Consider the following 16,658-nt stretch of genomic DNA (forward strand, 5'->3'; position numbering starts at 1 on the left):
TAGTATTTTATTGAAATATTATATCAAATATATTTTTCATATATTATATAAATTATTATATAATATATCATATTATTATAATATAATATAATATATTAATTAATACCATTAAACATAGTTCTAATTAATTAGTAATTATAATATAACATATTATATTTTAGTATAAAGTAAAATAATGTATTATATTATAATGACATACTAAATAATATACTAAACCAATTGAATAAATTAATTTAGACTTAACTGATAAATAAACATTATATTTTAATAAGGTGTCACATTATTAATTATCCTACATGAATTATCAAATCAAAGTTTTAAATTGTCTCATTATATCAACTTGTCCCATTTTTCCCCGCTCAAAATATCTCAAAGGGATAAAATTGTTCTATTAGAACAATTATCCCACTTAGCGCCAACTTGTTCCAGCCAATAGTAGGACTTGTCTTAAATCTTGAAAACCAGTTAACCAAATAAAGGGAATCGTTTTGATAACTTCCATAGTTTAGCTTGGTGACTAGAGAAAGGAAAAAGAAGTTCCAAGATTTCTCTGAACTTGGTGTGATTCAAGTGGAAGATATGTTTATGTAACTTTTGAAATAGAAAACGGATCAAGTTATGGTTTTCAAACCTATGCAGTGAATCAACAAAGCCTAGGGTTTTCTTCTTCATTTTGAGTGATTTTGATTATATCTGCGAGATCCTCTTTCTTCTCTGAATTTTATTAACTACTCTTCCCGAACTTGATGGTTCCACTCATAAGCTGGATCCTGAGGCTACTAACACAAATATTTTACCTAATTTTAGTACTTTTTGGAAACAGTTAAGTTAAATTCTAGTAATTCCGTTAGCTTTATCCAGGCGTTTGTCATCATTTAACATATGCATAAAATACATTTTTCTAACATTAGCATAAGAAGATTTTATTTGTTTTGATTTTATTGTGCAACTATACATATGCTAATGTTTTTCTTCTATTTTTACAGTGTAATTCTGTCTCCTATAGCCATAACATTTTATGTTACTTGGTGGTTTATTCATTTTGTGGATGGGTTCTTTTCACCAATCTATAGTCATCTTGGAATGGATATATTTGGTAAGACAACCTTCCTGCCAAACTAGCCTTCAAATCTTTATGCATTATTTACTTTGCTTAAGGTTCTTAAAGATTTTGATTTTCGCTGAGAAATACTCTTTATGCAGTCCTTAAGCCTTAAAATAGCTATTATTTTCTGCCAAACCAAGAATTTTGATTTTTTTCCCCGTTCATGTTGGACAAAATACACGATTATAGCCTTTTTATGGTTCCTTATGAAAAAACTGCAAAATATACCAACTTTAATTAGGCTTTTGAACATGTCAAAATTGCCTTAAAGGGAAGCTAACATAATTTTTTATCTTTCATATGCATTAGTTATGACAAACATTAGTATTCTTTGACTGGAATCGTAAAACAGATTAGAGTGTTTATAAAGTAAATTGGTATTTGTAGTTATGTACAATACAATCAAAAAGTTTTTAGTTTCGGAGTAGTTTTAAGATCTTATTGCAGTTCTAGGTGAGAGGAAGGAAGGGAATTGATATCTTTGTTTACTTATCACTAATGTTTGTCTGCAATTGAAAGATGATGGAATTCCCTGTTGTATTCCTCAGTTCATCCGTGATATATACAAGGTTATGAGCATGATATTAGCCTAATTACAAGGGATACCTTTGACTAATTACAAGGGATATTTTTGACAGAGAATATTTGCTTAACTAAATTAGGTAAAATAATATCAATCTAATATTTAGAATATTTACAAGAATATTGTCAAAGATTATATTCTATCACACCCCCGCAGTCGAAGCGGGAGGTAGCCGTACGCTTAGACTGTCCCGAAAATCATCGAATAATACGCGTGGAAGTCCTTTGGTGAAGATGTTTGCAATTTGGTATCGTGAAGGGACATGTAGAACACGTACTTCGCCACGTTGGACCTTTTCTCGAACAAAATGAATGTCCATTTCAATGTGTTTGGTACGCTGGTGTTGTACCGGGTTACCTGATAAATAAATGGCACTAACATTATCATAATATACCAACGTGGCTTTATTAAACCGGGCATTGTAACTCAAGTAGCAAATTACGAATCCAGCACAACTCAGAGACTACATTAGCCACCCCACGGTATTCTGCTTCGGCACTAGATTTTGACAATGTAGGTTGTCGTTTAGATGACCATGAGAGCAGATTATCCCCGAGAAATACACAATACCTGGATGTAGAACAGCGTGTGTCCGGACACCCACCCCAGTCGGCATCCGTATATGAAACAAGAGAATCAATTTTTTATTTGTAGAGGTGCAGGCCGTGTGTTATGGTACCCTTAACGTATCGGAGGATACATTTAAGAGCTTCCGTATGTCCGGTTTTCGTATCATGCATATGTAAGAAAATCTGTTGAACTTCATAGGATATGTCAGGCCGAGTAAAAGTGAGATATTGTAGAGCACCTTCTAGTTGCCTGTATTTAGTAGGATCATCATGTGGTGCACCCTCCGATGCACTAAGTTTGCCTTTCGTGTCAACGGGTGTGGGACAAGGTTTACAGCCTGTCATACCTGCTCTTTCGAGAATGTCTTCGGCATAGGTCTTCTAAGACAGAAAAAGACTGTTGGCATTACGGGTGACAGCTGTGAGTAAAGCCTAACTTTGCAGCATATTCGGAAAAACGCTGATACAAAGCCTGTGGGGCTTGCTTAAGGCCGTACAAAGATTTCTTCAACAGATATACATAGTCAGGGAATATCGGATCTTTGAAAGCCATTGGCTGATGCATATAAACCGTAATGCATTCTTAACATCCAACTGATGAATGGGCCATGATTTTGTTAAAGCAATACTCAACACAGTCCGAATAGTTGCCGGTTTGACAACTGGACTAAAAGTTTTAGCACAATCAACTCCAGCTTTTTGAGACCTGCCATCACCTACAAGATGGGCTTTATGCCGCTCAAAAGAACCATCAGAATTCTTTTTATGTCGAAAAATCCACATTGACTGAATTAAATTAACATTAGGAGGACGAGGAACTAAATACCACGTCTTATTTTCAATGAGAGCATTAAATTCATCTTGCATGGCATTTTTCCAATTCAGGTCATGAAGTGCACTCACTGGATTCCGAGGGAGAGGAGAGATGGAAGCAGTGAAGGGAGACATGTCACTTAAGTTGTGGAATTTTCTGTTGGGCTTAAAAATCCCGTGTTGGCTTCGGGTGGCCATACGGTGAACTGTGACTGGCGGATGGGATGGTTCTGGAGGTGGGCTGGGAGAATTGGGGTGCGCTGGGCTTGGAGCTGTTAGACCCTAGAGGGGGGTGATTAGGGTCTTATGCTAATCTAATCCGATTTTATGCCAATTAAAACTAATTAATAAATATATTCTTGCAAGATAGATATACAAAGAGTTAAGTGCAAGAATATGCAATATACACAAGGTGATATATCCTAGCAAAGAGGTATACTATATGATATATGCAAGGATATGCAAACACAAGGGTAACATAAACAAATGATATAGTGGATGAAATAAACAATGAGAGAAAGGCTATAAAGATAAACAAATATAAGTGTGCTAAGCCAAACTCAAACAAGCAATATGATCACGGAGTTCGGACCTTCCGTCCTATGTCTCCGCTCCCCACTCCCGAGGAGAAATCCACTATCACAATCCGGTTTGGAAGCCAGAACTTCTACACACTCGGTTTACAAGCTTACCGAAAACTCTCACACAACAAACACTATGCAATCATACTCTACACCCTCACAAGTGTTGGACCCAGCCGTGTCTCCCTCAAGTGCTCGGTTACAACCTCTCCCTAGGTTCGTCAACCGACGCCACTCCTCTTGGGACGATCCCCGACTCTCACCACACACTCCTCTCGGTGTACAAGTGTATTACAAAGTGTATCCTCACAATTAGGCTTAATATAATAAATGTTTGCTCTCTACTATGGATGAGAACACAATGAAAGCTCACACTCAATTGTTACAACTCTCACCAACCTAAATATACTATGTATAAAAATACAATAAGATCATGTGGGTGTGTGTGTAAACAATGAGTAAAATCAAATCTAACTCAAATAGCAAACTAGCAATAATAAGAATATGAAAATTAATAAAAATGTAAAGCTAGATAAGAGTTTAGAAAACTTCTCAATAGATCAAGAGGTGGAGGGAGAATAGTTGGAAGCTCAAACTTCAATAGATGATCTCCTCAAGCTCTTGTGGAATTTTCTTCACAAACAAACTCTTGAAACAAACTTAAAAACCCTTCAACAAACTTGTAAAACTCTTTTTAAAACTCTCTTAAACATCCATAAGAAACAATGAAAGTTGAGGGCTTTTTATAGCCTCTTAAACTATCCACAAACTCCCAAAAACCGAAAATATCAAAAACTAGCCGTTACTAGCCGTTATAGGCTGAAAAGACCAAAATACCCCTAAACTCAGCATTCTGGAAATTTACGTATCTGGTTTTGTAAAATCAATTAAAAATAGTAAATCAACTCCAAAAATTATGAAACTTTGAGGGAAGCTTATAAACATGTAGAAGAATATTTTAGAGAAAGAATTTCTGAAAAATATTTTTTTATTTGAGATAAATCAATGTTTGAACACAGATATACAGTTTCTGAAAATCTGCTAACATACACGATTTTGTAAAATCAATTGGGCACAGTAAATCAACTCCAAAAATGATAAAATTTTGAGGAAAGTTTCTAAACATATAGATAAACATTTCAAAGAAAAAATTTATTAAATATCACTTCCCATTTGTGAAAACGCATCTGTTTTGTAAAAACATGCACGAACATGCACGAACGAAAAACATGATTTTGTAAATTCAATTAAACGTAACAAATCAATTTCAAACTTGATGAAACTTTGGGAAATGTTTGCAAATGTGATTTTGAACATGTTACAAAAAAGAATTTTTCAATTTGCATTTCCCAATTGTGGAATCTCATTATTTTACAAAATCACATAAGTATGGACTTGTAAAAGCTTGATCTTGACAAAATGAGTTTAAACAAAGTTTTGAAAACTTTCCAATAGATTTATAAACTTGATAAAAGATATAAAATAATGTTGTTAAGTCTATAATCCAAAACGACGATAAACCAAACCAAACGTGTGTGTGTGTGTGTGTGTGATATTGAGCTTGAAGTATTAACACACATAATATAAGCCCTAAAGTAATTTACCCAAGCAATCTTGATCTTCAATAAGCTTGACTTGGTACACTCTGCGGATGAAGCTTGAACTTGGATCTTCAACTTGAATTGCATAGGCTTCAATCACTATTCCGCCAACCTCCATTGGATATCATTGTTGAAGCTCTATTCCATCCATCCTCCAACTCGTTGTTTGTCTATAATAAATAAGAAAGCACAAATACTTGACAAACAAAATTAGTGGTAAATTGTTTGTTAAACATCATCAAAGCAAGAAGGCCAACAATCTCCCCCTTTTTGATGATGACAAACAATTTACAAAAAAAATATATGCATGAAGTAAATGAATATATAATTTATAATTCACATGCATATAAACAAGAAAGAATATACTCACAATATTTCTCCCCCTTTGACAACATCAAAAAGGGGAAAACACCAAGAATGAAGAGAGCGAAAGCTCCCCCTATCAATAAGCATAGGTGAGTATAACACATAGAAAGATATAGGGATTACTCCCCCTATCAAAATACCTTAATGAATATATGTAATGAATGCTAAGGCATACATATGTGAGAAAGCAAAGATTAAAAAACATACTAAGCATAACTCACATACAAAAAAGATAATAAGAACACATATAAATATGTTAATATAAAAGAAGTGTCTCATTAACACAAAAATATAAATACCATATAAAAGAATAGATTTATGAAATCAAAAGAAGAGGAACATGAGAATCATACAAAAAGTTTTCAAATGAAAACGAATCAACCAAAAGAAATCATAAATCAAAATTTAAATCATAAAACCAAATCATCATTGATTTTCAAAAATCAAGAGAGACAACTATATCTAGCTCTTGAGCTAGTATCAACCCATATAAATATTTTAGCACCCGGTAAACAAGATTTGGGAATAAACACCCAATAAGTCCGGAGGGTTATATAAGTACAAACCTCTCATCAAAATAAAACCAATAATCATGAAAACAAAAGAATTTGATCAATGAAAAAAAAAATTATTTTCATGTTCAAAAGTTTAAAGTATAATTTTTCAAAACCAAGAAAAAGAAAAAGAAAAAGAAAAATATTAAAATTCTTGGTTTAAAAATCAAATTTGTTTTGGTATCCAAGTATTCTTGGTACCAAAAGGTTTAGGGACATGACCTCTATCATTAAAGCTCAAAGCCCTAGGGTTATGAACCCTCTTGGGCATATGTGCTGCACGGGATCGATCATAGCAATAATCACTCAAATGATCCTTCCGATTGCAATATGTACAATGAAAAGGAAGCATTTGCTTATGTTGACCATTAAAAGGTGCACGTGGAACATTTGCAAATAAAGATGGTCTTTTAAGATTATTTTGCAAATGAGAAACATTTTGAAACAATGTTGGTCTACTTGAAATATTTTGCGATTTAGAAACTTTTCGCAAATCAAAACAAAACTTAGCTAAGTGACCAACTCTACCACAAAAATCACAATGATACACAAGAGCATGCTTATGATGAGAAATAGGTGCATGTGTGTGTACATGTGATGAAGAAACTTGATGAGATGCACAAGAAGGATTAATATTCTTATGTTTTTGTGCATCATAGCAAAATTTAGCTAAATGGCCTTTACGACCACAAATGGAGCACTTGTAAACTTTGCTATACAAGTGTGCATAGTGTATGGGTGATTTACTAGATTTAGCACACTTGTCCATAAGTTTCTTATGGTTATCAATGCATGTTTTTAAAGTTGAATCTAAGCATGATATGCGTTCCTTAACAAGATTCAAATCATCATTATGCACAACATCATTGATAATAGAAGTAGAGCATGTATGGTTATCAAAATCATTTCTAATAGCTACTACTTCTAGCATGACATTATCTCTTTCATGAGTTAACTTAGCAAAGTTTGTTTAGAAGTAGAACATAAATAATTATTTATAAAAGAAGCTGTATTATTTTTTATGTTCTCTACTTCTAACATGGCATCAATCTTAGCATGAGATAGGCTAGCAATAGATGAGATCAAATTTTCATTTTCCAAATTTAATAAGTCATTGCTTTCTTTAAGCATAGTATTTTCATTGTCAATGACATCAAATTTGGACACTAGTTTCTCATGATCGGATTTTAAATTATCATGCTTGCATTGTAAATCAACAAAATCTTTATGCAATTTGTTAAAGGCATGCAACAATTTTTTACTAGCACAAGAAAATTCATCACTAGATAAATCATTATCGGGTTCGAACTCGCAAACCTCACTAGGGCTATCGCCTAGTGGTCGTGTGCATGATGCTCCGTATGAACTTGAAGTCGGATCCTCCAAAGCTTGTTGGATCGCCTCCAAGTCCCCTTGATGTGCTTTTATAAATTTCCAAAGTTTGTAAGCACTATCAAAATGAACAAACTTGTTAGACATAGGTAAACATTCGATGATCATTTTTATTCCACTTGGATTTCTCCAAAGTGGGCACAATATAAGCATCATCTATAATTTCCCATAAATCAAAGTGTTTAGATTAAACAAAAAGTTTAAATCTAACACACCATTGGGCATAGGGAAAATTATCTAATCTAGGAGCAATATTAATGGCATAACCTAAACAAGATACATCATTCATATCCATAATGTATATATGCAAGCAAGATACAAAAAAAAAGCTCAAAATTAGATTAGCACAATAAGCTAACTTGGATCTTTAACTCAAGGCGATTAGACCTTAAATCAAAGAGCACCAAGCTCTGATACCAATTGTTAGACCCTAGAGGGGGGGGGGTGATTAGGGTCTTATGCTAATCTAATCCGATTTTATGCCAATTAAAACTAATTAACAAATATATTCTTGCAAGATAGATATACAAAGAGTTATGTGCAAGAATATGCAATATACACAAGGTGATATATCCTAGCAAAGAGGTATACTATATGATATATGCAAGGATATGCAAACACAAGGGTAACATAAACAAATGATATAGTGGATGAAATAAACAATGAGAGAAAGGCTATAAAGATGAACAAATATAAGTGTGCTAAGCCAAACTCAAACAAGCAATATGATCACGGAGTTCGGACCTTCCGTCCTACGTCTCCGCTCCTCACTCCCGGGGAGAAATCCACTATCACAATCCGGTTTGGAAGCCGGAACTTCTACACACTCGGTTTACAAGCTTACCGAAAACTCTCACACAACAAACACCTTGCAATCACACTCTACACCCTCACAAGTGTTGGACCCAGCCGTGTCTCCCTCAAGTGCTCGGTTATAACCTCTCCCTAGGTTCGTCAACCGACGCCACTCCTCTTGGGACGATCCCCGACTCTCACCACACACTCCTCTCGGTGTACAAGTGTATTACAAAGTGTATCCTCACAATTAGGCTTAATATAATAAATGTTTGTTCTCTACTATGGATGAGAACACAATGAAAGCTCACACTTAATTGTTACAACTCTCACCAACCCAAATATACTATGTATGAAAATACAATAAGCTCAATATGTGTGTGTGTAACAATGAGATAATATAATCAAATCTAAACTCAATATAAAAACTAGCTTTAAAGAAAGATAATCAAATAACTAAGCAAATGTAAAGCTAGATAAGAGTTTAGAAAACTTCTCAATAGATCAAGAGGTGGAGGGAGAATAGTTGGAAGCTCAAACTTCAATAGATGATCTCCTCAAGCTCTTGTGGAATTTTCTTCACAAACAAACTCTTGAAACAAACTTAAAAACCCTTCAACAAACTTGTAAAACTCTTTTTAAAACTCTCTTAAACATCCATAAGAAACAATTAAAGTTGAGGGCTTTTTATAGCCTCTTAAACCAGCCACAAACTCCCAAAAACCGAAAATATCAAAAACTAGCCGTTACTAGCCGTTATAGGCTGAAAAGACCAAAATACCCCTAAATTCAGCATTCTGGAAATTTACGTATCTGGTTTTGTAAAATCAATTAAAAATATTAAATCAACTCCAAAAATTATGAAACTTTGAGGAAAGCTTCTAAACATGTAGAAGAATATTTTAGAGAAAAATTTCTGAAAAATCTTTTTTTATTTGAGATAAATAAATGTTTGAACACAGATATACAGTTTCTAAAAATCTGCTAACATACACGATTTTGTAAAATCAATTGGGCACAGTAAATCAACTCCAAAAATGGTAAAATTTTGAGAAAAGTTTCTAAACATATAGATAAACATTTCAAAGAAATAATTTATTAAATATCACTTCCCATTTGTGAAAACGCATCTGTTTTGTAAAAACATGCACGAACATGCACGAACGAAAAACATGATTTTGTAAATTCAATTAAACATAACAAATCAATTTCAAACTTGATGAAACTTTGGGAAATGTTTGAAAATGTGATTTTGAACATGTTACAAAAAAGAATTTTCCAATTTGCATTTCCCAATTGTGGAATCTCATTATTTTACAAAATCACACAAGTATGGACTTGTAAAAGCTTGATCTTGACAAAATGAGTTTAAACAAAGTTTTGAAAACTTTCCAATAGATTTATAAACTTGATAAAAGATATAAAATAATATCGTTAAGTCTATAATCCAAAACGACGATAAACCAAACCAAACGTGTGTGTGTGTGTGATATTGAGCTTGAAGTATTAACACACATAATATAAGCCCTAAAGTAATTTACCCAAGCAATCTTGATCTTCAATAAGCTTGACTTGGTACACTCTGCGGATGAAGCTTGAACTTGGATCTTCAACTTGAATTGCATAGGCTTCAACCACTATTCCGCCAACCTCCATTGGATATCATTGTTGAAGCTCTATTCCATCCATCCTCCAACTCGTTGTTTGTCTATAATAAATAAGAAAGCACAAATACTAGACAAACAACATTAGTGATAAATTGTTTGTTAAACATCATCAAAACAAGAAGGCCAACAGGAGCCTGCTGGGGGGAGTTGGATTAGGCCGCATTGGGTTGGAGTGGCCATTGTACCTGCTGTGTTGTGGCCCGCTGAATGAGAGGAGATGCAGGAGATGGGACTGCTGAAGGGGAGCCTGGCAGAGGTGCAGTTTGGCGTGGAGAAAGGAGTGCAGGGGGGGTGGATTGGGTCTGTGACTGTGGGCCAGACTCATTAGTTTGCTGGGAAGGAGAGTTTGGCTTAGTTGGTGGACCAGAAAGGTGATGATGATGTCGAATATATAGAGAAAAATCATTTAGGAAATCATAAGAAGTAGGAGATGCTTTGTGATTTTTTGTGAAGGGAAATTGTGTTTCATCAAAGATAACATGTCCGGAAATAATGATTTTTCTGCTCGATAAGTCATAGCATTTGTAGCCTTTATGGTTGGAGGGATAGCCCAAGAAGATACATGGTGTCGAACGTTCTTGAAGTTTATTGATAGTGGTTGAAGGGAAGAGAGGGAAGCATAGGCATCCAAAAACACGTAAGTGAGAGTATTCGGGATTTTTCTTGTAAAGAACTTGAGTCAGAGAAAGAAACCCTAGGACTTTGGTGGGAAGGATGTTTAATAAATAGGTTGTCATGGCTAAGGCATGGTGCCAAAAGGTATGTGGTACCGAAGAATGGGCAAGCAAGGTACGGGTAATATTATTTATAGTTTTGATTTTCTGTTCAGCTTTTCCATTTTGAGGAGATGTGTGTGGACAAGAGAAACGGAAGTGCAAGCCATTTTGTTCACAGAATTTTTGAAATGGGCCATTGTCATATTCACGACCATTGTCACATTGGAAATTTTTAATTTCCCTTTCGAATTGTGTTTTAATGTATGCTCTAAAAGACAGAAATATGGAATAGACTTGGGATTTTTGGGAGATGGGGAAGGTCCATAAGAAGTTAGAATAATCATCTAGAAATAGAGCATAATAACGATGGCCTGATGAACTTAAAGTAGGCGGTGTCCACAAATCACTGTGAACAATGTCAAACGGCATAGAAGTAGTAGTCATAGAGTTATAGAAAGGTAACTTAATTAATTTCCCAAGAGGACAAGCATAACAAAAAGTCTGGGATTTATTACAAGAAATAAAATTGTCTTTACGAAGAGAGTCCAAAACAACATTTCCCGGGTGCCCTAAACGGGAGTGCCATAAATCCAAAGATAAAGCAGTAAAACCAGACTTAGAAATTGATGGTTGGAGTGTCCAATATTTGGTGGTGAAGGGGTAAAGATCGCCTGAGCTCTCACATCTCAGGAGGCGTTTCCCCGTCTTGAAATCCTTCACAGAAAAGTCAAAAGGGTCAAATTCAACGGAAACAGAATTATCAGATGTAAATTTTCGTACTGAAATAAGATTTTTGATAAGTTTAGGGGCATGTAGCACATTATGTAAAGCCAGAGGTGGTTTGGTGTGGGGAAGGGAAGTATTACCATAACCATGAATCGGAATTGTGTTGCCATTGCCGACAATGATACCATTGTTTTTGCTCAAATTAAAATAAGACGAGAGAGTACCTGAATTCGCGATCATGTGTGAGGTTGCACCCGTGTCCATGTACCAATTATCATCGGGTTGATTGAGCGATAAGGTATGCATTGCACTTTCAATGTTGGTAGGGGCATAACCCGTGCTAGGAGTGGATTGGGCCGAGTAGAAAGCCTAAGGAGGACATCGCCCAAGCAGCCCCTGCTGGTTCGGGGAAGGACGGGGCTACCACTGGACTGTTGGGTGAGGACAAGGCGGTGTGGCCCACTGTTGCTGGTAGGCCCAAGGCTGATAGGTACAAAAAGGTGGAGAAATCCAAGGCTACTGGGCTGCACCTCGCTGAGAAGGCCAATGCTGCTAGGATGCACCTCGCTGCTGAGGTTACGGTTGGGAGGAGTTGTCGTTGCTGTCACAACCTCCTCCTCTGCCACCTCTGCCACGGTTGTTGCCGCCACGACCCCGATTGTAATTCTTCTTCCCACGACCACCATTATGATTCCGATTATGAGCATAATTGTCACGTTTGGGCTGTGGATTAGAGAAAGTAGCATCATCATTAGAGGTGTCCATTAGCAAAGCAGAATCATTACCTTCCTGTTTGGCTCAATCTTTTTGAGTTGCTTCCTCCAAATCAAGCTTGGTCTGTGCCTCCGCAAACGTAGGAAAATGATGAGTGTGTTGAATCATAGTGACAAAATTCCCATAAGCATGGGTGAGACCTTGTAACAATTTCAAAGTCATTCTTTCATCCGAAACCGTAACACCGACGTTGGCTAGTTGGTCCATGAGAGTCTTCAACCGTTGACAATACGCCTTGACATTAGGAAAATCACGAAGGTACGTATTCGTGAGTTCATTCTCGAGATGAAGAGCTCGAGTTGTCTTGTTATTTTGGAATAAATTCGTCACTTCATTCATAGCTTGGGCAGCAGTGTCATTGGGATTGATTATTTGGTTGAGAATATCAGGTGAGACCGTGCTATATATCCATTGAAGGACAAGATTGTCGAGACGAATCCATAGGGCCTTCTCCGCAAGACGCTCGGCTTCGGTTTTGGTCGAGGAGTCCGGTGCTGGCGTTTTGTCATCGGGTTTAGGAGGTAGAATATGGTCGATAACATCGTGAGCATGGGCGTGGATCAACCATAGGGTAGACCAGTTGGTGTATTGGCAGGTTTCGTGGTCTAGGATGAGAGGGATGGCATTTTTTATGTTGTTGGCGCCATGGGCAGGATGGAACTTAGAGTCTGCCATGAGTGGAGAGGAGGAAGATGAGAAAAAATTGTGAGAGGAAAAGATAATGGAAGGAGAACCTAGGGCTCTGATACCATGAAAGATGATGGAATCCCCTGTTGTACTCCTCAGTTCATCCATGATATATACAAGGTTATGAGCATGATATTAGCCTAATTACAAGGGATATCTTTGACTAATTACAAGGGATATCTTTGACAGAGAATATTTGCTTAACTAAATTAGTTAAATAATATCAATCTAATATTTAGAACATTTACAAGAATATTGTCAAAGATTATATTCTATCAGCAATCACAACCGTTTAATGATGCGCTACTTCCTAATCAAGGCCCTATATTTTTGTTAGGATTGGCATTACAAAATCAATGGTAAACTAAAGATGCCTGCACTCATTTATATGACTCTGCACGCATAGAGGTGAAGAAAGAAAAGAAAAGTAATTGCACATTGTAAATATATAATTTATAGTAATTATAGAATGTCAATACCAAATTTCAGACAGATACTTCAGGTCTGTGCTTATGAAAAAGCGGGGTTTTTATTTGGATGAATCTTTCTGGCCATCATTCCAACTAATTTGCTCTGGTTCACAGGTTTGGGATTTGTCACTTCAATTACCTTCATATTCTTGGTGGGAGTCTTTATGTCCTCATGGTTGGGGGCTTCTGTTCTTGATCTCGGAGAATGGTTCATCAAGAAAATGCCTCTAGTGAGCTACATCTATTCTGCGTCAAAGCAAATAAGTGCAGCAGTTTCACCAGGTAACCTGTCTGTACCAACACACTATATTCTAGTCTCTGATATCCAATTGATTCATGTAGCTGATATAATCTATTTTAAGGAGGGTAAATTTCGGATAACCTTTTTATTTGTACTTTCTGTAGCACTTATCTGCCTCGACTCAATTTTTTAGCATGTATCACCCTCAATTCGTGAGGGAGATGGAGTTATTTCCATTTTTCCTTCTCAAAATGTAAATCCTGGGGCGACAAATGCTAATAAAAGAGTTGAGGACTGATAAATGTTATTGAAGTTATAGAGGGGAGGGGGTTATCTACAATTATCCTTATGGATATTTACTAAGGTGCAGTATCGTTTAGATCAAACTTCTCGGGCATTTAAGGAAGTGGCGATCCTAAGGCATCCACGGATTGGTGAATATGCTATTGGCTTCATTACATCTACAGTAACTCTTCGGAAGAATACAGATGATGAGGAGCTTACCTGTGTTTATGTGCCCACTAATCACCTCTACCTTGGAGACATCTTCCTTGTGAACTCGAAAGACATTATCAGACCAAACATATCCATCAGAGAAGCACTTGGTGAGTCCTGTGACAGACTATGTGAAGCTCGCAGTAAAATTTGAGTGAATTGTTTACGAACAGGCTGGCTTGTTTGACAATAGCTTAAGAGAGACTTCTAGTTTTCAGCTTGCTGGTAAACAATCTGAGAGCTTCTGCAAGAACTACAACTCAACCTGTTTAGGTTCGTTAAGCTCAAAGTGACGCATAAGCCCTTTCCCCTTTGATTTAGTAGCATATAAACTCCCTGTACTACGGTGTTTTTGCCATTTATACTACAGAGTTTTTTATTAGCACTTACATCCCCCGAACCTCAAATAGGTTTACCTTTTTGCCGTCAACTTAGTGGGCTTTTTAGTCTTTCATTAGATTGAGAGCAAACGGAATTTATCATCACGAGATTCCCACTTGACTTCTCAACTGAACTTGGAAAATAATGTTGTCTGCAAGTTCAGAGGGTATAAGTACCGAAAAAGAAAGAAGTTTAAAAAAAAGTTAAAAGGGTATAAGAGGCTACACACTCATAGTATGGAGGTATATCTGCAATAATAAATTTGCTTTCTTTCTTTACTACTAAACCCAATTTATATGTCATTTTCTGGTTTCCTGTGTCCATTCCAGAACTTGCATTCAAGTGAACAAGCTCAAACGATCCGTGTTCAGTCTGGTGTCTAAATTTAGTTATCTTCACCCTTTATCATTTTCTATATGTTTTGTCACTTGAGAATCTTTTTCTCTGTTCTCTTGCAGAAATAATCGCTTCAGTTGGCATGTCTATCCCTCGGACCTTGTCTGTTCTGGAGCCCAGTCCTAGTCACGGAGAGCATGTTCGATTAGCAAGAAGCCCAAACATTTCGAGTACAGGGGGCTAGAGGTGTGTTATAAAAGTATCAACGCTTTTGTAATCAGTGAATTAACTGAACAACTACCAATTGTATGTATTAAAGAAACATGTAGACGCTTAAGGGTCATTATCAGCCCAATTTTGATGTCAACATTTTTGAATGCTACGTGCAGCAGAGGAACGCAACTGTTTACCTCCCCCCCCCCACCCCAACCCCAACACAAACACCCATCAAGTTTACTGTAACCGATAGCAGCTCAAAGGTTAGTCGGAAGCGTGATATGATGAAGGCAATATAGTCTTCACGTCAGAAGAAAATTTTGGTTTTCTTGCTAGAAGGACAAAAAGGAAAGCAAGAAGCTCTAATTGTATGACTTTGGCACGGATATAAGGCTGGAAGTATCTACTTTCGATCAGCATAAATGGTCATGTTTGTAGAAATGATAAAAATATTGGTAAAGTTCAGAAAATTTAAAACGGAAAGGCATTTGGATGCTTGTCGGTCGACCGCGAGCCTTGGCGCAGTCGACCGCGAGCCTTGGCGCAGTCGACCGCAAAACGTGCACGAGTACAGCGTAGTTTCTGGAGTTCTGATCGGTCGACTGCGGGGTTAGGTCCGGTCAACAGCGTAGTTTCTGGATTTTCTGGATTCTGTCGTTCTGTCCGGTCGACTGCCAGCTTTGCGTGGTCGACCGCCAGTTGGGTTTGGGCCTGGGTCTTATTTCCTGTTCTGATTTGATTTGTGTTTTGATATATATATTAAAACACGATTATAGGGTTTGGTTTATCAGAGATTTGAGATTTTACTGAGCATATTGAGAGGGAGAACTTGTGAACAAGTTGAGAGATTTGGTTTAGGGTTTATTTGAGTGATTTTGTGAGATTATAACCCTTTGTACTCTCCTTGATTTTAGTAGAATCTCCTCATCCTCTCTCCCTCTGTGGACGTAGGCAAATTGTCGAACCACGTACATCTCTGTGTTTCGTTTGATTTGTCGTATTTTGGATTGGATTGTGCTCGTGTTTGGTTTGGTTATCTTCTCCCGTGACTCGCAGACTCGTTTGGTTGTCGAGCACACTTCCGCAAAGGCGCACAACAATTGGTATCAGAGCTCAGATTTCAGATCTAGGGTTTTGACATTAGATGGAGGAAGATTCATCATGGAAGCTTGGTTTTTGGAGTTCTAGACTTCGGTGGAGATAGTGTTTAGGGTTGCCGTTGAAGATTTCGCTTTCCTCGTGTGGTTAGGAGATCTATTTTAAAATCCGTTCTAGGGTTTAGTTGGATAACTTCTAAATTCTATCAAGTTTGAATTTTCTTCTACAATTTGGAGTTTGTGAGTATGAGTGAAGAAGTTGGTGAAAGCAGCAAGATGTCGGGTACAGTTCAAGTTGATTTTCAGAATACTAAAATTAGTATGGTTAAATATGACGGTAAGATCAATTTTGGTTTGTGGATAAGCGACGTACAGAATACGCTCAATGCTTAGAATTTAGAGGAGACCATCATGGTGCATGAGAGGCCACTAAAATATGAAGAGGCGGCATGAGAAAAGATGAATAGGAAAATTTGTGGGGTGATCAGGTCTT

General features: G+C 36.6%; 1 protein-coding gene across 1 annotated transcript in view; it reads left to right on the top strand.

The window, feature by feature from the left end:
- The window catches only part of LOC109832371 (protein LIKE COV 1-like), a 24,172-nt gene extending 8,973 nt beyond the window's left edge, over positions 1-15,199 (top strand). The window contains exons 3-6 of the mRNA XM_020399759.1: positions 987-1,096; positions 13,514-13,681; positions 14,021-14,245; positions 14,975-15,199. Coding sequence (XP_020255348.1) covers positions 987-1,096; positions 13,514-13,681; positions 14,021-14,245; positions 14,975-15,096 — 625 coding nt within the window. The 3' untranslated portion in view covers positions 15,097-15,199. The remainder of the gene's footprint in view (positions 1-986; positions 1,097-13,513; positions 13,682-14,020; positions 14,246-14,974) is intronic.

This window comes from Asparagus officinalis, chromosome 3, assembly GCF_001876935.1.
Source record: "Asparagus officinalis chromosome 3, Aspof.V1, whole genome shotgun sequence".
Taxonomy (NCBI): domain Eukaryota; kingdom Viridiplantae; phylum Streptophyta; class Magnoliopsida; order Asparagales; family Asparagaceae; genus Asparagus; species Asparagus officinalis.